The 26,787-nt window shown below is 32.1% G+C and overlaps 2 protein-coding genes across 3 annotated transcripts; both read left to right on the top strand.

Annotated features, from left to right (window-relative positions):
• Positions 1-11,916: 11,916 nt before the first annotated feature.
• Positions 11,917-17,888, top strand: LOC125830157 (monosaccharide-sensing protein 2-like). Its single transcript, XM_049509356.1, has 6 exons — positions 11,917-12,097; positions 13,508-13,654; positions 13,848-14,414; positions 15,056-15,963; positions 16,433-16,620; positions 17,182-17,888. The coding sequence occupies exons 2-6, from the start codon at positions 13,576-13,578 to the stop codon at positions 17,615-17,617; spliced, it is 2,178 nt and encodes a 725-aa protein (XP_049365313.1). The 5' UTR covers positions 11,917-12,097; positions 13,508-13,575; the 3' UTR covers positions 17,618-17,888.
• Positions 17,889-18,784: 896 nt separating this feature from the next.
• On the top strand, positions 18,785-24,647 carry LOC125830235 (uncharacterized). Of its 2 annotated transcripts, none has more exons than XM_049509443.1 (6): positions 18,785-18,970; positions 22,161-22,221; positions 22,339-22,474; positions 22,595-22,919; positions 23,715-23,843; positions 23,936-24,647. In XM_049509443.1, exons 1-6 carry the CDS (start codon positions 18,856-18,858, stop codon positions 24,385-24,387), a joined length of 1,218 nt encoding a protein of 405 aa, XP_049365400.1. In that variant the 5' UTR covers positions 18,785-18,855; the 3' UTR covers positions 24,388-24,647. The 2 variants fall into 2 exon arrangements, with proteins under 2 accessions (XP_049365400.1, XP_049365401.1); XM_049509444.1 differs by having other exon boundaries at positions 18,817-18,970; positions 22,161-22,234.
• The last annotated feature ends 2,140 nt before the right edge of the window (positions 24,648-26,787 follow it).

Below are 26,787 nucleotides of genomic sequence, written 5' to 3'. Positions count from 1 at the left end.
TGGAAAGAATATATTTTGGAAAACAAAATTTAATTTTCTATCCTCCATCCAATCTAAGTTTCAGGGTGAAACCAGAAACGAAGATAGATAGACCTCAAAGATGCTTAATAGACAACCTATGGATAGCATACAACAAGATTCCTCGAGACAACAGTTATTTCGTGTCCGTAGTAAATTCATTAAGCCATTATTTTACAGACAAAAATGAAGACAAAAAATTTAGATTTTATGTAGTAATTCAAGGAAAATTACAGGGCGTGTTCCAGACATGGATAGAAGTAGTAGATTCAATTAAAGACTTCCCTACCCCACTCTTTAAGGGATTCAATAATTTGAATGAAGCACTAGACTATGCTAGAGGAACTCTCGGGCCTAATTATTTCATCAGTCCAGCTTTAAGACAAATTTCAAGACCGTCTTTGCAATACAATATTCAGAAAGACACAAACAGAATCATTTTCTGCGATCATTGTTCCTCAATGACGGAAGGATTCAAAAGGCTAAATCAGACAATCGAAAGACTAGAAACAGAAAAAGGGAAAATGACACAACATATCCACTCATTACAAGAGAGGATAAGATTTTTACTTGGAAATTCCGATCAAAATAAGAGTTCTCCATCTCCCCACAAAATGGATAAGACGGGTGTACATTCCCCAACGAATGTAGAAAAAGCTATTGTACCAGCTAAAGGTACAGCTAGTCCCGTTCAAACGGTAGCGGGTAAAGACTCATCAAATCCGTTGATGGTTGACACTTTACCAAAAAGTGTAAGAATTCTGCCAGCAAGCTTCAATACAATGGCAGAGACAAGTAAAAGGACAAAAGGATTCCTCCAAAAAAGAAAAAATAATAATAAAAAGATAGAAAAAATAATAAAAAGTTCCCTTTACAAATTTCTCACAGAAAAGACTAAAGAAGTACAAGAAAAAATCATACGAGAAAATCCAAAGCCAGATCCAGCAAATTCTGACCACGAGAGTAGCAGTGACGAAAATAATTTATCAGACCAGTTTAATCAACATTATGATCCAAATGACGACAATGATTCAGGGATGAGTTTTGATTCTGTAACACTACACAACCTGGATACCTAGAGAAATACGTGGCAATAACATCAACGCAAGAAGACAAACAAATAGGTAAGCAGTGACATCACAAACTACAAATCAACTACAAGACTCCACTACAAATAGGTAAGCAGTGACATCACAAGCCTTCATCAACTACAAGACTCCACTACAAGTCCATTATAATAAAGAAACTCCACTACATGTCCACTACTCCACTATCACAAGAAGACAAAGAAGGACACTCAATTTCAACAAAGGTTTCACAAAGCCATGTGACGATGGGGCCCAAAGAGCACCCGGCAGGTGAAGAAAGTTTTTAGAAATTGAAATCCGAATTTCAAATCCGGATGGACTTCTATAAATAGAACCATATTACAAGAAAAGATATAGAGCGAAGTGCAGAGCAGAGAGCAAAAGCTTAAATATTTCTAAGTAATAGTTTACATATTCCCCTTCCCTTTCAAAATAAAAAGTGAGCAAGTGTTTGTTGTGTTTGTACAAAGAGTGTGAGTGTTTATTTTCCTACAAGTACCTGCAAGGTCACTTCGGGGACTCCCGAAAGGGAAACCTCATTCCGACCATTATCATGTAAGTAGTTATCTGTTTTCTAGATCCTAGTAATCTTCTCCCGAAGTGTATGTACTATGTTATTATTGTGTATGTTATTATGTGTGTATATATGATATGATGTTCATATTATTATGATATGCTATTATGATTTTCGTTAACATGTTCACTCTTTGATTTATTCTTAGTAAATGGTTAGTTCTCTATCCTCTTAGTAACCCCGATAGATTAACCTGTAAATACCTAGGGATGTTGAAAGTCCGCCATGGTCAGAAAACCAAAAGGACTGTGAATCCCCAGGGTGTGGTTAAAGAAGCAGGTGCTAAGAAAATGGGTAAAGAAAAGAGATGAAAGGAGTAAGGTAAAGAGATGAACAGTGAAGGTATGTTAAGAATACTGATAATACAAATACATCAAAATGTAATAAAGGAAAAGAATGTAATTGTACTAAATTACATGTTAGAACAGAAGAGGAGGACATTAAAGAAATTGAATTATTAGAATTAAGTTTATCTGATATACAAATAAAGCTAAGTTATTTCTAATAAGAAAAATTATATATATATATATATATATATATATTACGTATATACTTTTTTTTAATGTCTTAAAATCACACATGAATGTTTTGGTTTTTCCAAACATTAATTCTCAAAGAAAAATAATACTACATAATTTGGAACAAATAAACTTTATCATGTTTATAGTTTGATTAATGATATAAAAATACTTTGATGTGAGTAGATTTTTAAAATATTTTCACTCTCACACGCCTAAAAAAGATATATTCATTCTCTTCATCACGTCGGAATTTAAGGGGCTAAAGCTATCAAATTATCAAATTCAAGGATAATTAGAACAAAAAATAGTTTAGATATGCATCAAATAAATGGTGCTAAATTTAGAAATTTCGATGGATGGTAAAATTATTCATTGTTTATTTGGGTGTATTATTTTAACTTTTATAAACTCTTATGTAATTCTTGTCAATTAATTACATCAATTATTATATGGTAAGCTTTTTTAATTTGAATGACACAAATTATCAAATAAACAAATAACCTACAGAATAACAATGACAATATGCGTCTCTCTAAAAGGATTTTCTGCACATAATAGTAACTAAGTCATAGCAAATAATACGAAAAGTGTATATAATATCTAGAGCAAAATGATGTGATAATTAAAGCACATAAAATATCAGGTAATAACAGATATTAAAGGACAAGAAAAAATGTTAACATTATTGATATGCGAGGAGAAATCAATATCGAGCCTCAAACTACCCACCAAGCCTATCTTGCTTGAAAACGAGGCAACCCTCAACTCACTCTAATCTTCTACCCTAATCCGCAACCTCAAAAAATTATTTATATTTCAATGTTAGCTAGAGATATTTTTTATCCTTTTTGATTACTTCAAATATTATAAGGAAATAATTAAACAACACCCAAAATAAAGACATTTGGGCCTTTTTAAACTTGTAGCAATGGCCTTATTTGCAATGTTTTTTTTCTATTATTTTAGAGATTTATATATGATTCTTTCATTTTATTGATTTTCTTCCAAATACATGATGCCATGGGGAGGATTTAATAGGGGTGTTCATATAGTTTAGATGAAAACTGATCCAATCGAAAAATGAATCAAATTGATTAAATAAATTTACTTTATTTGGATTTGGTTTAGTTTAGAGTTTTATAAATCGATATTATTTGGTTTGGTGACGATTTTGTTTTAAAAAAATCGAACCAACAGATTACATACATATATTTTATTATTATATATACATAAAATATTATTTTTATAAATAATTTTAAATTTCTTATATATATTTTCATCATATTTTTTTATAATTTCTTTATGAAAGCAAAAACGCCCAAGACAAGAATATTTATCTTATTGATTTCATGCATATGAATGTCTATGACAATCTTTTGTGGAACTAGGAATGTTGTTGTTCTTCCTTCTAGGCCAAAATGGTGAATTTTGAAGTTTTATTCACAGTAAATCTAGTGATCAAAAGTTATGTAATGTCGGTCGGTCGATCAGTCTAACTATTTTTTGTTTGAAATGAATTGTTGTCTTTTTTTCCCTCTTTGAATGAATCGTTCATTTTATTTTTGTATATGGTTAATAACGAATAACCGAACCAAACCAAACTGAAATTGATAACAACCAAATTGATAAATGCATATTAGATTTGATTTGGTTTGATTTGATATTGATAATTTAAAATTATCGATTAAATTGGCTTGATTTTAGTTTTGATCAATAACTGACCCATAACAATCCATGAACACCTCTAGCGAGGAATAGAGATGCAACAACATAATAATAAATATATTCAATGTAATTTTATAAAGGAATAAATATGCAAATCTTAGATAAAGAGATATATACCATTTTCATACCAGTTTTAGAATTCATATTGAGAAGAAAAAAATCATATCAGCTTTGATACTGATTACATATAAATTGATTATATATACGATTAATCATGTATTTAGATTAACTGTCTGTGCTTTGCGGTGAAAGGTTGAATTAAAAAGGCGTAGCAGTGGCCTTATAGCAATACATTTATGTATTATTATTTTGGAGATTTATATATGATTAATCTTTCATTTAATTTTATTGCTTTTCTTCCAAATCAATATGCCATGACAATGAGGAATAGAGATATAACAATAATAATAGTATATTCAGTGTAATTTTATAAATGATGTCTGAAAAAAATAGAGTGTATGAGACCTTTATTTTTATCTCGTAAGAATAGAGATACTATTTGCGAATTCGGAGATTTATATATATATGATTAATCTTTCATTTAACTTTTTTTGGTTTTCTTCCAAATACATGATGCCATGACGTGGAATATAGATACAATAATAACAATAACAATAATATTCAGTGTAATTTTATAAGTGAAGGTGTATGAGATCTTTATTTTTACCTCGTAAAAATAGAGATACAATTCTGATAGACCATTAAAACAATGCATTTTCCAGCAGTTTGAAAGGAAATATAGAAATGAGCAATAATAACGGAATAATGTAAAATTTAATGGAGAATAGTACACAACTTACCATGGAAAGAATAGTAATAATAAAAAATAACAATATGATAACTGGAGCACAAAAAATAAATAAATTAAAACTTCTTGACCACTTACAAAATGAATAGAAGAAAAATGACCTTTTCGTTTTTTTAAAAAAATATTATAAATGACCTAAAAAATTAATTTTACTTAAAAAACACAGATAATAATTAAAATCAAAGAATAATTTTTTTTTACAAAAACAGTGCTAATACCACTCGTAGAGATTTACAAGTAAATTATAAATCCAAAAATTATTGGTCATATCCACGTAGATCCAACTAAGTTAAGGTTGATCTAATCACTATAAGAATTAAGAAGAAGACAACAACTATAATTATATAGTACTAGAATATTTTGTTGCATACATGTCATTGATTTGGTTTTAGATTTTGAATTAGTAATTAATGATTATTTCATGACTTACAATTTTTGTTTTTAACAATATTAATCATCTAATAACCAGCCAAGACGAGAATATTAATCTATAATAGTATAATATAATGAAAAAATTAAGTTTATATGGAATAAAGGAATAATAATTTTTTTGACTCTTCAATTATTGATAAATTTTAACTTTGTTCTTATAATATCTGACTAAGTATAATTAATTAAAATGTGTGGTGTTATCCTTTTATGTGAAAATATGTTATCTTAAGCTATTTTTATAATCATATCACCATTTAAAATGAAATAATAATACAAGTTGATATAACACATGGGTAATTAAACGATTGGAGTAGATAACAAAGAAGTAAAAATCAAAATACACAAACCAAAAATATTATTAATGATGCTATATATACTTTCTCCGCTTCAATTTGTTTGTTTTACTCTTTTTTATCTGTTTTAAGAAGAATGTCTCTTTTCATTTTTTGATAACTCTTTAGCTTCAATTTTTCATATGTTTATGACCATAAGGTTATATACATTTTCGATATATTCTACATATCTTTAATTTACAACAACAAAATTCAAAAATCTTATTCACTTTCTTAAACTTCCTATCAATTCAAAACAACATAAACAAATTAAAAACAGAGGAAATAATATTTAATTTCTCTCTTCTTTCATTCAACCGTACTTAGTTTAAGAAATTACATATTTAATTAAGAATGTCTTTTCTTTAATTACTCTTTTTTTTCTTGTCATTAATGAAAGTATATGAAACATGTTCACGTCTTTTCAGTAGCTTATCACGATCTATATATACAACTACTTCATTATAAAAAAACAAAAAACTAATTTTACTCCCTCCGTTTCTGTTTACTTGTCATATTATTTTTTTCAAAAGTTAAATAATATAAATTTTAATTAATATGAAATGAGATAATTATAACTTACAATATTTTTTATATAATTTTTAAAAATCTAAATTTAAAATATTATTTCTAAAAATAAATCAAATTAATTTTCGTAAAGAGAAATATGACAAATAAAAGAAAATTATTCAATCATGTTTACAAGTCAGAGACATAGCCAAGGATGATGGTCAAGATCGATCAGCATCGATCTGCTTCCTTTAAATAATAATAATAATAGTAATAATTATAAATTTCTATATATTTTTACTGGTCATACAATAATCGTAAAATTCATAAAATAATACTTATGATTATAAAATTTAAGTTCTATGTAAGCATTGACAGTATAAAAATATGTATATATCTGAATCATTTTAAAATAATTACAGATAAATTTGTATATTCGTATCATGTATGTTTTAATTTGTTTGTGTGATTTTGATTTTATATGAAGTTTAAGAAAATAAAGAAGATCTTTAAATCTTGTGGTCTTAAACTAAAAATATGTACAGAGGTAGAATATATTAAAATTTCATATTAACATTGTGATCTTAAAAATGTCATGTCAAAAGTTAGCATTAAGGAGTTTTCATAACAGGAAAGACATGTTTTTTTTTTAAACTGACAAAAAGAAAGTAAGACAAACAAATTAGAATGATAATTTCTCACCTTATATATAGAAGTGATAACTAGACAGTAATGAAATTAGGACTCAGAAGGATTCAAAATATGAAAAAGTAAATATCTGAAGTAGCTAATGAGGATTTAATATTTACTACTATGGTATAATTTTCTACCAAAAAAATTTGAATGGGCTCTTCGATCCTATCCGTCTCCGATTTTAAAATTTTGTATTTTCTAATCTGTCTTTATGTGTTTGGACATTATATACATATCTTCCCTGGGAAAAGTGATAGATAGAGAGACCTTTGAATGTTTATATTAAAGTTTGGGTTCTAAGTTATATTGTTTGTATTCTTTAAAAATGTTGATAAATATATATTAAATACTTTAAAAATAATGCATCTTGGAAAATTTAAATGTGAGTAAATTTTGAAGAGTCTGAACAATGTAGATAGTAAGAACAAAGTTAACTTCAATTAATATTAAATTTTGATTTAAATTAATATTAAATTTTTATTTAAATTTTTATGATTATCTGACTAAGCATATCTCGTGTTCTCAATAAAGTGGGTAAACTACAAGTACGTGTTTTCAATCAATTGAAGGTATATATATTTAGACATATATATATCATAAAGATTAAAATTAGAATTTACCAATAAATAAAATGCCAAAAGTATTATAAACCTATTTATTTTTGGTCTTTAATTCCTAATAGTATTATTATTACTATGTCATCAATTTCAAATTTAATTAATTGGTACTAGCTTGATTGTGACATTGATTCTATCATTCCATGTGTGCTTGACATAAGTATGAGGAGGACAATATATAAGATATACGTTGAATATAAGTTTCTTTTATTTTATTAGAAGTAGTTTTTTTAGTAAATATTTATTTAAAAAATAAAAATCATAAAAGATGATTACTACTACTATTGTGCACGATGGTATGAAATCTAAGACATGCAGGCCAGCCTCTATTAAGAAATAATATATAAGGAAATTAGCTATAAAGTTAGTCAATATAAAATTTAAATAAAATATTAAAGTAATCTAATATTATATCAATAAAAAAGTTTTAAAATTTATATTGGTGGTACATGGCTAGTGATGATAGTTGTCCATAGTAACCAGTAGTGGTGATGACTAATAGTAGTAATTTGCGGATGGTTGTAAATTATAGTCATAGTTAATTATGATGGTTGACTATATATATTTTTAATGGTAATTAATGATGGTAATTCTCAATAGCAATTAGTGTTATAATGATGATCGATGATGATAATTGTAATTGATGATTAATAATAATGACGATTAATTGTGGTGATTTGCAGTATAGTTATAAACTTATAACTGATGTAAGTCACGTATGGTAATATATATAAACTAATAATTGACAATGGTCAATGGCAATATTAACGGTAGTCAATGAAAGTAGATAAATAGCGGTAAACTTGCATCTTTATAGAAAATATTAAATAAATATTTTAATGATAGTTAAATAATATTTAATTGTTGTGAGCAAAAAATGTCAAATCCTAAGCTAATAAAGAGAGAAATCTTTTAATGATGGAAATATATATTTTTGTAATTAATTATCATAAATAATTTAATATATCAAAATATTTGATCTCTAAAACTATTTTTGAATCAGAGAGATTCTATTTCTAAGAAGATAGTTAATTATTACCATTATATTATCAATTTTTTTTAAAAATAAAAAAGATATTCTGGAAAGGTAATTTTTTTATAAAGAAAAAACATGTTGTTATAAAAATAGTTATTGTTGTTATAGCTAAAAATTAATATAAAAAGGTTAAATATAATACAAGAAAATATTTGATTGTTAATTTGTTACAGTGAAATGATATTATATAAATAATATTGTTACAAAGTTTTTTGACTGTACAAATAAATGACTCAATCTAATATTTTAAAATTTAAATCAAGAATTAAGAAATAGACATTCATTTCATCACAACCTAAATTATTAGATTTGAAAATTCAAATAATAACAGGTCCACTGACATAATAAACCATTATCAAATTAGTACCTTTTTTTTTAATTATTATTATTATTATTATTTTCTTGACGTGATGTGATCTTTATGTAGATTTTATTTGTCGTCAACATCCTTTTAGAAGATCTGTAAGTTTTGTTTCTTTTCGAAGGGATTTCTTTAGTTTTAAAATATTTTTCATAATTTTCTTTTAGTTAAAAATAATATAAAATTTTAATTAACATTTTAAAATATAAATATTTTATTATATTAATATGAGAAAATTTATAGCATTTTTCGTATAATTTTTAAATATATAAATTCAATTTTAAAATATCACATTAATTTAATTTAGCTATAAAAATTAATTAAATTAATTCTCGAAAAGCGATATATGACAACAAATGTGAAGTTCATATTTCAACTGTCTCATGTCCAGCAAAATCAGAATTTTTATGAGTTTTGAAGCATATATTTTTATATTTATTTATTGCATTGTACAAAAAGAAATACTTATATATGTTAGGTTTTTTGATAAAAACTAAAAAATTAAACTTAAGTTACTGAATTTTATCGAATTTATATTGCATTAATACCCCACCCCACCTAAAATAGAAGAAAAAGACATCATGTGATTCTTGAGAGGGGCAAAAAGGTTATTGGGACAACAAGGGGAGCATTGTTTTAATCAATTAATAGGGAACGTTTTTTGTCACCATTCAATAAACAATTCCCAACAAACAAAAATATTTTCCAAAAATACTTTATTTTTAAAAAAAAAATGATTTAAGGTGATTTTCAGGAAAAAAAAAATCAAATCGCGTTGAAAATAATTGATAAATATGAAGCGCTAAAAATTACTCTGTGTTGAAACTAATTTATAGACAAATGTATTAGATAAGACTGCTAAAATATATAATAAATCGTTGATGTATTTGAAAAGAATATTAACTAATATTTTTTCTATAAAAAATGACTTCAAATAAAAAAAAGAGAGTTGATTATTACAAAATTTGGATTCAAATTTCAATACCATTAATTGAGTCTCAATTTACTTAAGTTATAAATTGTTATATTTAATAAATATAAAGTAACTTATGATAAGCTAACATACATTCGCTCTTTCCAACAATACGTGTTCACTATTGACTTTGCATTTTAAAAAAATTTATAAATAGAAGGGTAATTTTACTATATCACCATTTGAATATAATAAATACAATGTCTTGAAAAATGAAAAAAAAAACTTTAATTAATGATAAGGGTAAATTAGGAACTAAGTGTAAAATTATCCATTAATTTCATAAGTGGACAAATATTATCAGATATCCTAAAATAATATAATAGACAACTATTGTTAGACGAAGAAAGTATATACTACTATCAGTAGTCAATAAACACGTACTTAGAAAATGATGAACAATCCTAATGAAAGTCGACTAAGATTTATTTCAAGGTCGTATATGTATGTTTAGTATAACCGCCACTTCAAATCAATTGAATCAATGCAAGCAATGTTGTTCCCACATGCCTATTCATTCATAACCAAAGCTCTTCAAATAAATCTCCTCGATACAATGGACATGGAGTAGAAGTTTTATTTTGAAAATATATATTTCAAGAATTATAGAGGTTGCTCCTCTTTTAATCAGAGATCTCGAGTTCGAGCCCTGAATATAAATTAATCCTTCGTAGGGAGCGTATATTGTTAATGCACGATTTTATTACAATTCCGCCAAAAATATCATAAGGTAAAAGTCGTGAATTACACTCTCAAACCTCCTTAAGAAAATATAACAGTAAAAAAAGTTTAAATCTATTTTTGTTCTATTTGAAATTGCTCAATTTTATTGTCCATTATAATTTTGATCTAATCTTTTTTCCGCGGTTAGAAAAGTTTCTTTTTGTCCATGACCCTTAACAAAGCTCCAATTTTAGAATAATTTTTAATCATAATCAAAATTTGAAAGGGTAAACTTTGATTTTGTTCTCGAAAAATTTGAACAGGTGAAGTTCCTCGAAAATCCTCTTTAAACAAAGACAAATATAAAAGAATATGCTAATACTTCAATGCACATGAGCAAATTTGAATCTTTTCCATGTGACTATTCAGTACTAAATACACAAAAAACTTGGAAGGTTTGCGACTCTGTTAGCGTTTTAGATTCTACTCTCCTCATATTCTACTAATAAAATTACAGGGAATATGTTGATATTCTTATTGCTTAAATCATAATCAAAATTTAAAAAGGTAAATTCTAATTTATTTAATTTTTCAAAAAATTTAGATACTTAAAGTCTAACTCATTTACGACGGAATTTTTTTTATAACAAAGACAAATATGAAAAGATATGCTAAAAATTCCATGAACATTAGCAAATTAGAATCTTTTCCACGTAAGACCACACTGAATATGTTGATAATACTATTGTTTAAACAATAATGAAAATTTGAGAGGATAAATTTTGATTCTTTTTCTCGAAGAATTTGAATACGTGAAGTTCAGATGTCCAACTCATTTAAAACCGAAGATCCTTATATAACAAAGACAAATATGAAAGGATCTCCTAAAAATTCCATGTAAATTAACAAATTTCAATCCTTTCCGCGTAAGAGATTACACTGAATATGTTAATAATGTTATTATTTAAACAATGATGAAAATTTGAGAAGATAAATTTCAATTTTTTTTCTCGAAGAATTTGAAACGTTAAGTCAGATGTCCAACTCATCTAAGATTGAAAGATCCTTTTATAACAAAGACAAATATGAAATGATATCATAAAAATTCAATGTACACTAGCAAATTTGAATCTTTTCTTAGTACTTTAAAAAAACATCAAATAGAGTAAACTTTTTTTCCAATTAAAATTTGTCTAAATGGCTCCAAATACAAATCAAGAGTTGAAGTAGAAGAATATAGGTAAATATGGGAAGTGATATGTGCTGAGAATAGAAAAGAAATATTACAGATCCTCACTGTCATGTCTACTCACCAAAATTCTGAATCTTTCCAAAAGATGGTATTCATATAATAATGAATTATGGCTATGGAAACAGATCAGCTAAGCACGTTCCTTGGTCACATCATCCCCTTTTTAACTGGTTTTAAGATCCCATCTCTTTTTATCATATGGTGTCTTATTCAAAAGTCTGTCTTTTTACCCAGTTTTAATAAAACCCCATTATTTGCCTTCAAGAGAGTGTGCACTGCATATATCAGGATAAAAAAAAATTAAATAAAAAAAAATAAAACCCCATTTACTTGCCCTTTCAAAAGAGCAATTGGGGTTTTTCTTAAAGTTACTTTCTTTGAATGTTTCTATACTCATTGTCTCTATATAAAGTTTCAGTCTTTCATGTGGATTTTGCAAGATTAGCCAGTTCTGGTAGCCATTAACTGATTCTTGTTTTCTCTGTTTCTCTCAGGTATCTTGAATTCTGCTTTTGCCATTCTTGTCTTTTATGATTGCTACATTAATGTTTACTCACTTTTAACAAACCCCATTTACTTGCTCTTTGAAAAGAGCAATTGGGGTTTGCCATGTGGGGGTTTATATATAAAGTTTGAGTCTTTCATGTGGAATTTAGCAAGATTTTTCTAGTTCTAGTAGTATTTTAACTCATTCTTTGTTTCTCTGTTTCTACCAGATATCTTGATTCTGCTTTTGCTATTTGTATCTTGAATTCTGCTTTTGCCATTCTTGCCATTTTTTCTTTGAATGTTTCCATACCCCATTGTCTCTATATAAAGTTTCAGTCTTTCTTGATGTTTTAAGCATTTCATGTGGAATTTAGCCAGATTTTCCAGTTTTGGTTTTTTCTGTGTTTCTCCCTGGTATCTTGATTCTGCTTTTGCCATTCTTTTCTGTTTCATCATTTCTTAAATCTATTCTTGGATTAGTTGTTTTTGCTAGTTTAAAAGTATCATTTTGGTATGAGGCTGTGACATTTCGTTCATTCATATGCAGTTGAGTAATGTAGTTTTTTGTTTGGTTTCTAATCCAGTGTCCGGCACCTACATTGGGGCCAGACAAAATCCGGATTCGCGCGGGAAGTCTCACGTTGGGAGTAAAGTGCTCCCTAATAAAAGTAACTTCGTATCCCGCAGGGCTGGAACTTGAGTAATGTAGTTAGATCTACTCTTAAGGGTCTGTTGGGTCTTTGAAAGGCATACCTCTGTTTTCTTTACCCAATTGGGGTACCCTTAAAAGTTATTTTCTTTGAATGTTCCAGACCAATTGTCTCTTTATAAAGTTTTTGTCTTTCATTACATTTTAAGCTAAAAACATGTGGAATTAATCAAGAATTTCCAGTTCTGATAGCCTTTAATTGTTTCTTTATCTGTATCTTGAATTCTGCTTTTGCCATTCCTTTTTCGAAGTTTCCTAATCTATTCTTGGATTAGTTGTTTTTTGCTAATGTAAGAGAATCATATTGCAATGAGGCTGTGACATGTCCTTTCGTCCATATGCTGTTAGAGTAATGTAGTTAGATCTGTTAATCTCTATTTGCAGATTCATGACTACGCACTCTATGTATGTTTTTAGGTTCTTTCTCGATTGAAGTATATCGTTTTCTTGAATCTTTATGGAAGCGGGTTTCAAAAGTTTATCAGTTCGGTTTTATGGTTGCAAATGTAGCACAGGAAACTTATGGAAGTCTTAAGTTAGGATCTTTCTGTTTTTTCTAGTTCTGATTCAGGAACACAACCGTGTGTTTTGCATTGACTGGTTATATTAATCATGTTGATATTTTTCAATTATGCATATTCTATACATAGGGCCTAGCGGTGTTTCTCAAGATTCAGTCTAATCTACTATCATGTTCTGATTGCAGGTGCTCCAATTAGGAGAAGTTGGAAATTCATTTTTTCTACATAAAATCAAGAATCTGATTTATTAAGGATGAGAGGAGCTGTGCTTATTGCACTTGCTGCTGCCATTGGCAACATGTTGCAAGGATGGGACAATGCAACGATAGCAGGTTTTACCTCAGTACATTCTTGTTCTTTGATTTGCACATACAGAACTTCAGCACTTTTGAAATGCTGGAAATATTAAAAAGCTTGTCTTAGTTTTTACTCGCAAATCTTCAACTTGTTCTTTTCAAATGAATTCATGTTGAAGCACAACTTGAACAGTGATCTTATTGAAAGAAAATGTCTATTTTGTTTCAGGATCTGTTCTTTACATCAAGAAGGAATTTAATTTGCAAACACAGCCAACCATGGAAGGGCTAATTGTTGCGATGTCTCTAATTGGAGCAACAGTGATCACAACATTCTCGGGACCTGTATCGGACATGCTTGGAAGACGTCCAATGCTTATAATTTCATCAGTACTTTATTTCCTCAGTGGATTAGTGATGTTATGGGCTCCAAATGTTTATGTGTTACTTTTAGCAAGGCTCTTGGATGGATTTGGAATTGGTCTTGCGGTGACACTTGTTCCTGTCTATATATCCGAGACTGCCCCACCAGAAATAAGAGGGCAATTGAATACATTTCCACAGTTCACCGGTTCTCTCGGAATGTTTTTGTCATACTGCATGGTTTTTGGAATGTCACTGACACAAGCACCAAGTTGGAGGCTAATGCTTGGGGTTCTATCAATTCCTTCTCTTGCTTACTTCTTTCTTACATTGTTTTACTTACCTGAATCTCCAAGGTGGCTGGTCAGTAAAGGTCGAATGAAGGAGGCTAAACAAGTTTTACAGAGACTACGTGGCAGAGAAGATGTCTCAGGTTTGTCTCGTGGTTCCTTTCTTTGTTCACAATTAACTTATTTCTTTGTTGTATGAGAGAATATATTTGCTCCTCAGAATACTTTTAAGAGCCAAATGAGCTAACACTGTGATCCCCTCGGTTTTAGTGTAATCAGCAATGTTTCTTTGAATGGCTTGTTTCACTAGAACCAACTATGCATAAGATACAAGTTTGTTTTGAAGCCTTACTTATCAGATTATATGTTGGTTGTGAAATCCTTTTTGTTCATTATCATCTATTTGTTGACAAATATACAATATTTCCATCGCTCCCCGAGCTTTGGTCTAGTGGTAAGAGGCAAGTGTGAAGTAAGGGTTAGGTGCACACCATGATTTCGAACTTCGTGGCAGACAAGAAACTGGTATTTTAAGTGGAGAAGGGTAGAGTGGCCAGTTCATCATTCATCTAGTTTCAGACACATACACCAACAGCACTAGGGGATTTCTCGGTTATAAAAAAGAAGTGTACATTATTTCCATTGAATTATTACAATAGTTTTCTTTAAGTTTTGTTCTTAAGTTCAGGTTACACTTTTTCATACTTGAAGTTAATTATCTTCCTCTGGTTTTAACACTCTAGACCAGGATTCTGATGTCTAATGGAATTTTCTCAATCTACAGGCGAAATGGCATTGTTGATGGAAGGTTTAGGTGTTGGAGGTGAAGTATCTATAGAAGAGTATATAATTGGTCCGGACAATGAACTTGTGGACAACCAGGATGAGAAAGATCAGATCAAGTTATATGGAGCCGAAGAGGGTCTTTCATGGATAGCAAAACCTGTCACTGGACAAAGTACTCTAGGCCTGGTCTCCCGTCACGGGAGTATGGCAAACCAAAGCATGCCTCTTATGGATCCGTTGGTTACTCTGTTTGGCAGTGTTCATGAGAAGATGCCGGAGATGGGAAGCATGCGAAGCATGCTCTTTTCGAATGTTGGAAGCATGTTCAATATCACAGAGAATCAAGGAAAAACTGATAATTGGGATGAAGAAAGCCAAAAGGATGAGGAAAATCATATGTCTGATGGTTCTGGGGCAGAATCTGATGATAATCTGAGAAGCCCGCTGCTCTCACGTCAAGGTACAAATGCAGAAGGAAATATGGGACCTCCAACATCATTAAGCATGAGGCAAGGCAGCAATTTCATGCAGGCGAATGGCGTCGGCGAGCAAGCCAGCATGGGTATTGGTGGTGGTTGGCAGCTAGCATACAGAAAAGATGAGAAAAAGGAAGGAGCACTCAAAAGGATCTATTTACATGAAGAAGGAGGCAGTGGATCACGACGGGGGTCCATTATTTCTCTTCCAGGAGATACTCATGCAGATCAAGGTGAATTCATTCATGCTGCTGCTTTAGTGAGTCAGTCTGTTCTTCGTGCTGAGAGCCTCTTGGGTCAACAGTCTATAGAAGAAGCAATCGAGACACAATCTGAAACTGTTACGAAGAAGTCAGTCTGGAAAGCACTTCTTGAGCCAGGAGTCAAGCATGCACTGATTGTTGGAGTTGGACTTCAAATACTTCAGCAGGTAAAAGTTGTTCTATGAACTTGCTGTTTGGCCTTGATAATTAAATGAGGTTCCGGCTTAGTGACATCTGTTAGATGGCGGTATGCTTATATGGACTTGGGCAATCCTTCCCGATCCATTTCTTTACAACATCTAAATTGTCTTTCTTTTGAAGACTGGAAATCTTTGAAGTTAAAAGCAATCCTACCTTACAAATCAGAAAAGCAACTTACTTACTTCCCATTTGGTTAAGATAAGTCATCAGGCAGTCATAAGTACATAGGAAACTAGATCATGAGCAGGTTCTCCTGCATGACTATGTCAAACAAAAAAGTTGTAGTTCATTAGTTGTTCTACTCGACAAAATAACTTCATTAGTTTTCTTACCTTCATATGTTGTGTTTAATATTAACCCCCTTTTGTCACCTTATCTTGCATATGAACTAAACCATTTACTTTCAGCTACTGATTTGCTTTGGTCCTTGTACAGTTTTCCGGAATCAACGGGGTTCTTTATTACACTCCTCAAATTCTTGAACAAGCAGGTGTAGGAGTTCTCCTATCGAATATGGGCATTGGTTCAGACTCTGCGTCTTTCCTCATAAGTGCTGTCACAACTTTGTTAATGCTTCCCACTATTGGTGTTGCAATGAGACTAATGGACTTGGCTGGCAGAAGGTATTCACGATTCTATTAATTGTATAGTTTATGAAACTATGAAAATGATAACATATCAAGCCTTGCTCGATTGTCTACTCATCGTACACCATAGTTACCTCCTGAGTAGATCAGTTTTTGTTACTAAATCAATCTGGAGGATCTAGCTTTTGGGGTTGAGTTAGGCCCAAGATCCGTTCTTTTCAACATCTAAAATGTCTTCTCTTTTGAAGACTAGAAAACTTTGAAGTTCAAACAATCCTACCCTTACAAATAGGGTTAACCAAATTACTTCCTATTTAGTTTAGATAAGTCATCAGGAGAGTAAGTTAGTTCACGAGATCAGGATTGTTCGAAACTTCATAATGATAATAATCAACAACCCATCCTCTCAACTATTCAGGGACACTTCACGCTAAACTTATTGATCACGACTTTTGTTCAATTATTACTTGGACTTTGACCATGTTGAAGTTTGAGTGAACTGCATATATGAAAGTATCTAATTCTTTTAGAAGCATGCATTTTTAACTCTTTCGACTTTCCGTCTAAGAGAAGTTTTACTGTCTGTTTCTTCTCCAGGTGGCTTTTGCTGGCTACATTGCCCGTCTTGTTATCGTCACTTATTGTACTAGTCCTTGGCAATGTTATTAACATGGGTGAGGTCATGCACGCTGTGATCTCCACTGTTAGCGTTGTGGTATACTTCTGCACCTTTGTTATGGGCTTTGGTCCTATCCCAAATATCCTCTGCTCTGAGATATTTCCCACCAGCGTTCGTGGAATCTGCATTGCTATATGTGCTCTTACTTTTTGGATCGGAGACATCATTGTCACCTACTCGCTCCCCATTATGCTCAACTCCATTGGACTTGGAGGTGTCTTCGCCATCTATGCTGTTGTGTGTGCTGTGGCTTGGGTATTCGTCTTCTTGAAAGTTCCTGAAACAAAGGGCATGCCCCTTGAAGTCATTACAGAGTTCTTCGCCGTTGGAGCTAAGAGAGCTGCCACAGAATAAGTTACCTAAACTAGACATTTGAAAAACTTGCTGTTTTCTTTCCCTGAATATGAGGTCTGGTCAACTGTATTTTCGTGACTCGAGGCGATTCATGCGAGACCTACAGAAATGTTGGTGATTTCCCAGAAAGAAGTGAAGTAATCAGTTAACAAGATTGTAGTTATGAATTCATCTCTTTCAGAGTTTCAAGATTTGGATGTCAAGTTTGTCATTGGCACCATCTAATGTTAATGTTTGAACATTTTATTTATACACTTGCTTATTCCCCTTTCTTTATAATCTAAGTAGGCGGTTTTCGCAATATTTGAAGTTCGAAGTTGAAAAAGAGTATTTGGAACTTACTAGTATATTTCACCTAGACGCTTGAACAATGATATGTTCTAATTAAGTACATGAACATATTTTTAGCTCAAATTTTGGAAAAGTTTTTGTAGGTGTTCTCATGGTCCATTACTCCTTTTAATCACTTAAAATATGTCACCTTCTTTAATTATTCCCTCCGTCCCAAAGTAATGACTGCGAAAAGTACTTAAAAGTTACAATTTTACACATATCAATTTGGTAAAGAAAATAAATACATAAAGATGTAAAACCGCCGGTATCATACTAAAAGGACAGCTTGAGCATTTTCACTGCTCGAATTCGATGAAACTAACTTTAGTGTTGCTCCGCCACTCCCTTCTGTCTTAAAACATATAAGTAAATAATTTACTGAAATTATAATTAAAACTTTGTTTGGACGGTTGTCACCTATTGTGTTGTGTTGTGTTGTATTGTATTGTATTGTTAGTTTAAATACGATGTTTGTTTTGATTGTTACTTAATATATATCGTATCGTATCGTATCGTTTAAATTCATCATTAGATAATGACAAAAAAACCCATTTTATGTAATGATCGATTTGGTGTGATCACGTCATTATCTTAATATTTTCTTCTTATTTTTTCCTTTATTTATTATTTAATAATCATATTTTATCATTTATCTTACCTTTTCATATTAACTCTACCTCCTACCCTACTTTGCTGGTACATTTATTATTCTAATTATGAATGTTTGACATTATGTAACTACAAAAAACGATATTCAAACATTGTATTCATTAAAACAATATAGTACGATAGATACAATATAATCAATATTTTTAGAGTCAAAACACTAGCATATTAAAGCTCAACAAATTCCTCTCTTCTACAGAGCATTGCATTGCATCTACTGTAGTGAAGGAAGGAAGGTAATGGATCATCAACAGGAGCAGGATCCTCCAACATTTAACAGTAAATCGCTCGAGAAGAAGCCAGGAATTCTCATTCTTGGATCTCCCAATGTCGGCAAACGTGCCCTTATCGCTCGTAAGTTCTCTATTCTCTCTTTATTTGGACCGAATAGAGCAGATTGGACACATATGATGATTCATATACATCTCTTTTTCTCGGGGTGTATTTGTGTTTTGGGTCGAGTTCAACTTTGTTTAACAGTCAAAGGAAATGGAAATTGGGACAATTTTATATGAATTCTTTTGTATTTGTGTTTAATTGGGGTAGTTCCACTTTGGGTCGAATTTGTTAAACAGTCTTAAGGAAATGGAAAGTGGGACAATTTTATATGAATCCTGTTGTATTTGTGTTTAATTGGGGTAATTCCAATTTGGATCGAGTTCAATTTTCTTGTGTAACAGTCTAACGTAATGGAAACTCGGAATTGCGAATTGGGAGGAGAAAATAACAACCTTATGTTTCCTTTGCTGCTATTAGTTAGTTGTATAGAATGAAATGCGACTCAGAATAAGTGGAATGGATACTGATGATTCATGTGGGTGACCCAACTAATTTGGCATTGAGATGTCGGTTGATGCATAAATTTGTAATCTTTTGTGTGAATTTGTGTTTAATTGGTGTAATTCAAATTGGATCGACTTCAACTTTGTTTAACAGTATAAGGAAATGGAAATTGAGAATATTTTATATGAGTCCTGTTGTATATATGTTTAATTGGGGTAGTTCCGATTTGGGTCGAGTTCAACTTTGTTGTAACAGTCCAAGGATATGGAAGATTGGGATAATTTTCTATTACTTTATCAAATCAAAATTAAAACTGGAAGGAGAAAATGACAAACTAATTAACTACCTGCAGAATAGAAATCGCCATTGTCGTCGACCTCTTAACCTGCAGAAATAGAAGAAAGAAGGATTGATGATTGAGAGAATAGAATAGAGGAGAAGAAGGAAGGAGCATGTGAAGAAGGAAATTACCAATTTCATTAGTCTCTTCTTAGAATCCATTGGTTATGTATTATCCAACTTTGGATCTTAGCCCTCCATCAGCTCTTAATCTGGATCATACACATTTCTGGAAATGTAGCTCTGGTATAATCAAAATCTTACCACGTAGCATCCTCCGGAGGCAAGTTAGACCATTGTACCACGATCTTAACAGCAGCAGCAGCATTGCACCTCTTAGCTAGCTGTCTCCTTAATACAGTTAGTGTCTTAACTAAGAACTGGCATCTTCTCTAGCTCAATTGACAACCTTCTTCAATAAGGATACATGAAATGTTGGATGCGTCTTGGAATTAGCCAGTAGTTCCAGCTTGTAGGCCATCTTCCCTATTCTTTCCAACATCTTGTAGGGACCACAAAAATTGTTACTGAGTTCTGAACGCCACTGACATCTGTTTGTATAGTTGTAGTTTGATGAAAACTAGGTCTCCAACTTGGAATTATCTCTAATTTGTTATTATCAGCATAGTATTTCATTCTCTCCCGAGCCTAAGTAGTTGTTGCATCTGTTGTCTTTTCATCACCCAATCTTCAGCTGGTTGGACTGTGGAATCAAGATCAGGAGTAACAGATCACTGAGGAGGGGGATAACCAGACAGAGCTTCGAATGGAGTACTCTTGTCCTGAGGCTGCAAGGTAGTTGGCATTGTACCACCATTTGGCCTAACTGAGCCTAACTGAGCTACTGTTTCCACTGAGTAGGCCTATTATAAGTCATGCACGTCATCAAGTAAATTTGAATGCATCTGTTGACCCTTTCTGTCTGTCCATAAGGTTGAGGGGGGTAGGAGGTGCTAAATAGAAGATGAGGGGACCCACCAATTTAAAGGTAACAGAGGGAAAATGTAAGGTGAATTGAATACTTCAAGTGTACCCTTGGTCTTTTCCTTTTTAATTTTAAAAGAAGCTACTAAACGAATGCTAGTCAAACAGAAAATGAGATGATGAGCTGGCCCAAGTCGTGACAATTCATTGGTGGTGGGTGGTTACCGTGCTAGGTAGAGAATGTTTAGTTATGAATTGACTCATTGATTGTAACTCACTCCACACCCTTCTGTTGAATTATCTAGTATGAATCTTATTTCTGATGTAAAATGAAATTGTCTAAAGTTAGTGAAGTAAGTCACTTAAGATGGAGCTAATTCTCAATTCGTGTTCATAATGCCAACTAAAAGTTGCCCTGAAGAGTCAAGAGGGCCAATTCGTGGAGCATCCAAGGGTATGTTCTAGTGGTCAATGAAGTAGGAGGAAAATATAAGGTCTCAAGTCTTAGTGCACAGAGTTACCGGTACTTGTGTTGGTGGGAGGCAACATGTACTTGGAATAGTCGTGTTCTGTGTTAGTTGACTAAGACACCACTTTCATAAAAAAGAAAAGAGGGCCCATATTCATACTATTAAATTTTTCTTTGAGATTTTACGATAAATAAGATTCCCCTTTTGCCTTGATAGGACTCATGCCATATTTGCACTCCCAAAGATTGCATTTTGAATTTAAGCCCTTATTTTTGACCTGTTCATTTCCTCAGCATCCATGCCAAATGGGTGTATTTTGCTAACTTTTCTAGGAGATGGTTATTACAATGTAAGATTCCATATTTGCCCTCATAAGACTCACTCACATTTTGCCACACAAGTGAGTTTGTGAGCCCTTATGTTGTATGGGCCAAATACTAGAACAAGGATAATAATATCTCCCAACAGTTTGAACTGAAATATGGAAATGGAAACGTTCTTCCCAAGTTCCCATATAATTGATGCATATGTGGAACTTACCTTCAGATCAAGTAGTGTGCTTCTCTTTGATAAGTTATCCAAGTTTTACTTGAAATGTATTCGTGAGTTTGTAACAGATACCAGGCGCCTCTAACTTCATCAGAGAAACATGTTACATTTGTTTTTATAATTTGTCCTGTAAGTATAGTATACTTTATCCAGTTTTTTTTGTCAAGTCCCTTTGGGTTTTCCTGGAATTATCTTCCCTTAGTTCTTTTGATTTATCTCAACACCAGGAGAATTAAAAAGGATCACGTGTAAATCCTAATTTAGTGTCTCATTCCTTTCTTGGTTGTGAGTGAAGAAGAATTTCGGTGTTCATTTTTTAATGTGTCAACAATGCTGTTATTTGGCTCGGGTACATTGACCAAGTCTGCTGTATCTGCGTCATATTTCGAATAAAATATATTGGGTTAATGACCTAATTTGTGGATGTGAATTTACTTTATTTTACATTGCCTGATAAACTTCAACTTTTTTGCGTGCAGGACTACTTTCAGTAGATTCTGAAGATGCCTTCGAATCATCTTCTAACATCCTATCCTATCTGTAAGTTGACAAAGTATATCCCCTCCCCTTTCATTAGTTATATTGTTGCAAAAAATTCTCTTGTATCTTGAACTTCCTTTCTATGTTATCATTATGCATCATTGCCTTGTTGACCAGGTGGACAATCAACACCAAGTATTATAATGCTGATGTTTCTGTTTGGATGGCCCATCTTCATGAGGATTTTTCCATTGGAGCTCTGCCAGCATATGATCAGCTTGTTGCATTGGTGATGGTCTTTGACGTTACAGATGTAAGCCAGACCCTTTTCCCTATTTGTTTCGTTTCCTACTTTACAAAAGCTTTTGTTATCTACGAGACTATAGACTCTATTTCAGAAATCTGATGACTTCTCTTCTGCTACCATGTGCAGCTCTCATCTTTTGTTGCACTTAAAGATTTTGTCTCCCGCACTGACATCCTTAAGTTTGAGATTTTGTTATGCATTGGCAACAAAGTGGACCTTCTTCCTGGTCATTCTGCTCATGTTGAATACAGACGGCGCCTGTTGAAAAGTGCAGACTCCTCTGGTAGCCCTTATACAGAAATGGATTCTGGAATTTCTGAAACAGAAGGAAGCAGTCTACTAGGAGATGATGATGATTCATTTGATACTAAAAGGTCCTACTTGGAATGGTGCCTCGAACACAGCATAGAATATGTTGAAGCCTGTGCATCAAATGCTGAATTTGACAAATGTATGTCTTAGTTTTTGTTATGACATTTCTATCCTTCTTTGTCACAACGTTCCTTGTTCCCCGGTTTTTCAATCTCCTCTTTTTTTAATTAGAAGATAAAATCCTTTTGCTGCATCACTTATATACAGAAGCAAAAGAGTGAAAGGAAGAAAATTGAGGTGGTTAAGGTTATCTGTTTCGCTTTTTGATTCATGTAAGTCTAAGGGGAGTGTCTGAAGGTTCCCATTAGAGAATTTTATTTATTCTAGTCCCAGTTATTTTACTGTGCCACCATTGATGAGATTTGTGGCAGCATTAGTCATTGTCTATACATTGTAGGTTTTCGTAGTGTAGTTCCAAATGGAGTCTTTTGTCACTCCAAGGTTGTCGGTTGGTATTATCTGTATATAGAGAGATACTTACTCACATGTCCCTGGATATGCCTTTGTATTAATCTGTATATTGGCAATCTATGGTAATTGCAAATGGGAGTAAATCTGAAATGTAGCTAAATTATACCCCAATAGTTCACTCACTGGCCCTAAATGCCGACATTAGTATGACTCATGATACAACACATGTTGTGATATTAGTTGCTGCAGAGCTTTGGGACCTGATGCCCCATCGTGGCATGCCTGCTCCATTTTGCAGCCAATTATGGTTCATAACTTTTGTGTCTGCTTTTTATTTGATCCATGAGCTGGTTCTAGTTTGTCTTTTCAATGATGCTTAAGCCGAAATGGGAGAGTTCTTACCCCTTTTTTAACTTTTACCTTTCGGAATTCAGTAATGAAATTAAGAATCTTTTTATGGCAGGTCTTTCTGTGGATGGTGATTCTCAGGGCGCTGAACGGCTCTTTGGGGCACTTTCAGCTTATATGTGGCCTGGAATGATCTTGAAGTCTGGTGATAAGATTACTGAACCTTCATTACCTGAACATCAAGGTCTTACAATATCTGGTCAATGATGAAAATATATCTTTTTCTTTTTTGAGGGTCTATTTAATTGACATAACATTTTTATTCCCACCTTTCAGAGTTGTCAGATGAAGAATCTGATTATGAACTTGAATATGAAATCTTGTCTGCTGGCTCGGCTGATCCCTGGGATGACACAGATATAGGATGGGTATCTGCAGATGCTCCCGTTGCAACCACTGGAACCGAGGGATCAGTTCCCAATGGAAAGAGTGAAGCCGGGTTAATTAGAGGAGAAATGCAACCCTCATCTTCTACATCTCAATTGGAAGGAGAAAGTGACAGAAAAGAACTGCCCAGAGCAGATGCAGCTGATGGTGATTCAGAGGATGATAAAGGAACAACATATGATTTTGAGAATTTGGAACAGTTAATGTCCGAGATTGGGAATGTTCGAGACAGCTTAAGGTTAATGCCAGACTTCCAAAGGAGGGAAATGGCTGCAAATTTGGCAATGAAAATGGCTTCCATGTTTGGTGATAGCAGTGGAGATGAAGGAGGATTGGAATGATAGGAGAAACCCTTTAAAGTTGACTGATCACGAATGCCTCAGTTTCACTTCTTGTAGAGCTGTTCATAGACTAAAGGAATCTCATAAGCACATTGTGCATTCATGTCAAGTGATATCGACAAGATATTTTATCAAAGATATCTGCTATAAAATTTACGGATCTAATTGTGTTTATGATGCAAACGCAGCAGTATTTACAAGTCCTAACAGGTGATTGGAGATGGTAGAAATGATTTTAGCTTGTTCAGGCTTCTACAGAAGTTCTTTAGATTTCCCTGGCAGAAGCGATTTTATGTGATGCTAGCAAGAGTAATAATTTATGTTACGAGAATCAGTTATTGCTATATTTCTTAAACTTCTGGTTATGTTATGACTTATGAGAATCAGGTATCTTCTCTTGTTGATACACCCAAGAGCAAATACAGTGGTTCTGACTTCTGAGGCTGGTGGTACTTTCAAGTCCACTATTTCTTTCACATCATGAAGATGGCTTGGCACATTTCAAGAATGGTCCTCGCAGAAAGGTTTGGCCTTGAGGGACGCGATATTCTGATGCAAGAAACAGGTACTATGCTGCTTCTTGCCTCAACTTAAGTTTTCCATGCCCGGTATTTATACAAACTCATGAGTACTTTACATGCATTGTTATCACTTAACAATTGTTAGATAGTACACATTCGAATTATCAGACTAATCAGGTAAACTAGTGTAGTTTGTGTTCCCATGGTTTCTGGTGTCATGTAGAGGCAAAACAAAAACCAGGATTATGAATAGGATATGTGTCACTCATTTCTATCTTGCACGTTGCTATAAATACGTACTTTCTGCAACAGTTTTTTGGTTTGGAAGCTGTGAAACTGCCACTAGTGGATGAAGGTTTAGAAGTGATGAGGAAGCCATGAAAAGAAGCTTTAGTGCAGGTCTTATTCTCCCAGATATAGGAGGTCATAGGGTGGAACTAATATATCTTCTTCACTTTTTCCATCTTATCTCCTAACCCCTTTTTACACATGGAATGTCTTCTGCTTGTTCTAGTGGTTACTTTGCAATATTAGGAGTGTCAAACTACCCGGTAGCCGGTAGGGCTGAATTTGGGCGGGTCAAAATAGATCGAGTTAATGACCTGCCCTAAAGTTACTTCGGCTTGAAAGCTAAACAATGGGTTATAGCTCAATGGCTCAACCCCATCAATTCTTACTGAATTTTTATTAATTTGTTCAAGTAAAATGGCCACTTTGTGCACCTCGACTAATTTCACTGAATATTTGCCACCTCCAACGCAACAAATATATTTGAACATGAGATTTAATGATTCTCAACTTACTTCATTGAGCATTAGCATTAGGCCAAATCTTTGGGTAAAACTATCTCGTCTTTATTACGACCATATATATACAGTATATCAAATCAAAAGAAAATTGAACTTTTTAATAAGATTTTTTATGAGTCAATTTGAGCTAGATATCAAATCATATTTTTAGATTGGACAAGTCAAAATGAATTAAATTAATTATGCAAGAATTAATGACCCAAATTATGTTTTCATGGACTAATTTTGTTATTGGAAACCACGCTTCTTGATTTGTTACCACTGACCTACTCAAGTTTGATAAAAATTAACTATTGACATTAACAAATATAGAGTATCCACATTTAGTTGCCTTTTACCCAATTTGTGCTTCTTCTTTTTTTTAATAATATAAGTGATAGTAATAGACTAGTAGGTAAGGTGGTATTTGTGTTAAGTGGGTTTCTTCTCTATCTATACATATCCCTTTGGCTCATTGCTTTTTAGGAGAAATAAGATTGGACTCATAGACTCGATTGAATTTAGTAATTTTAGTTCAAATCTTATATTTGTTTTAAGAAATCCATTGACTATCTATGTATTACTCTTACTTTTAGGGTCCAATAACCATTTTGAATTCATAAATTTTAATTCTTGACTCTGCGTAAAAGCACCCTAAGCTTTGAGTGATCAACAATTCTTGGTCTAGTAATAACAATGCAACACATAATGTTTGAGTTAATAACATACTTTCACCAACTAAATTATGGTATTTAAGTGAAAAGGTAAAGGAACAAACTCATTATCTAGTAAATTTTGTATCGCGTATTGTAAGTCATTCCATTAGAATGGAAATAAACTACCTATATACAACATCATCCTCTAATAACTATTATTGAAGATTGCAGATATTTATTGAATATCAACAAGGCTTCTATTAAACATATTTGAAAAGAGGCGAATCAATGCGCGCAACATTAGACTAGAAATTATATTTTTAGTCTTTTTCATTGTACCAAAATGAAAAAACAAAAAATAAATACATAAAACAAAAATGAAAATGATTTTTTTTTTTCAAAAAAAAAATAAAAATCTCAATATTCTTCGTCCCC

Source organism: Solanum verrucosum, unplaced genomic scaffold (assembly GCF_900185275.1).
Source record: "Solanum verrucosum unplaced genomic scaffold, falcon-dt-bn FXZP01000072.1, whole genome shotgun sequence".
NCBI classification, from domain to species: Eukaryota; Viridiplantae; Streptophyta; class Magnoliopsida; order Solanales; family Solanaceae; genus Solanum; species Solanum verrucosum.
Note: the sequence above shows the minus strand (reverse complement) of the source record. Positions and strands in the feature narration are given on the sequence as shown.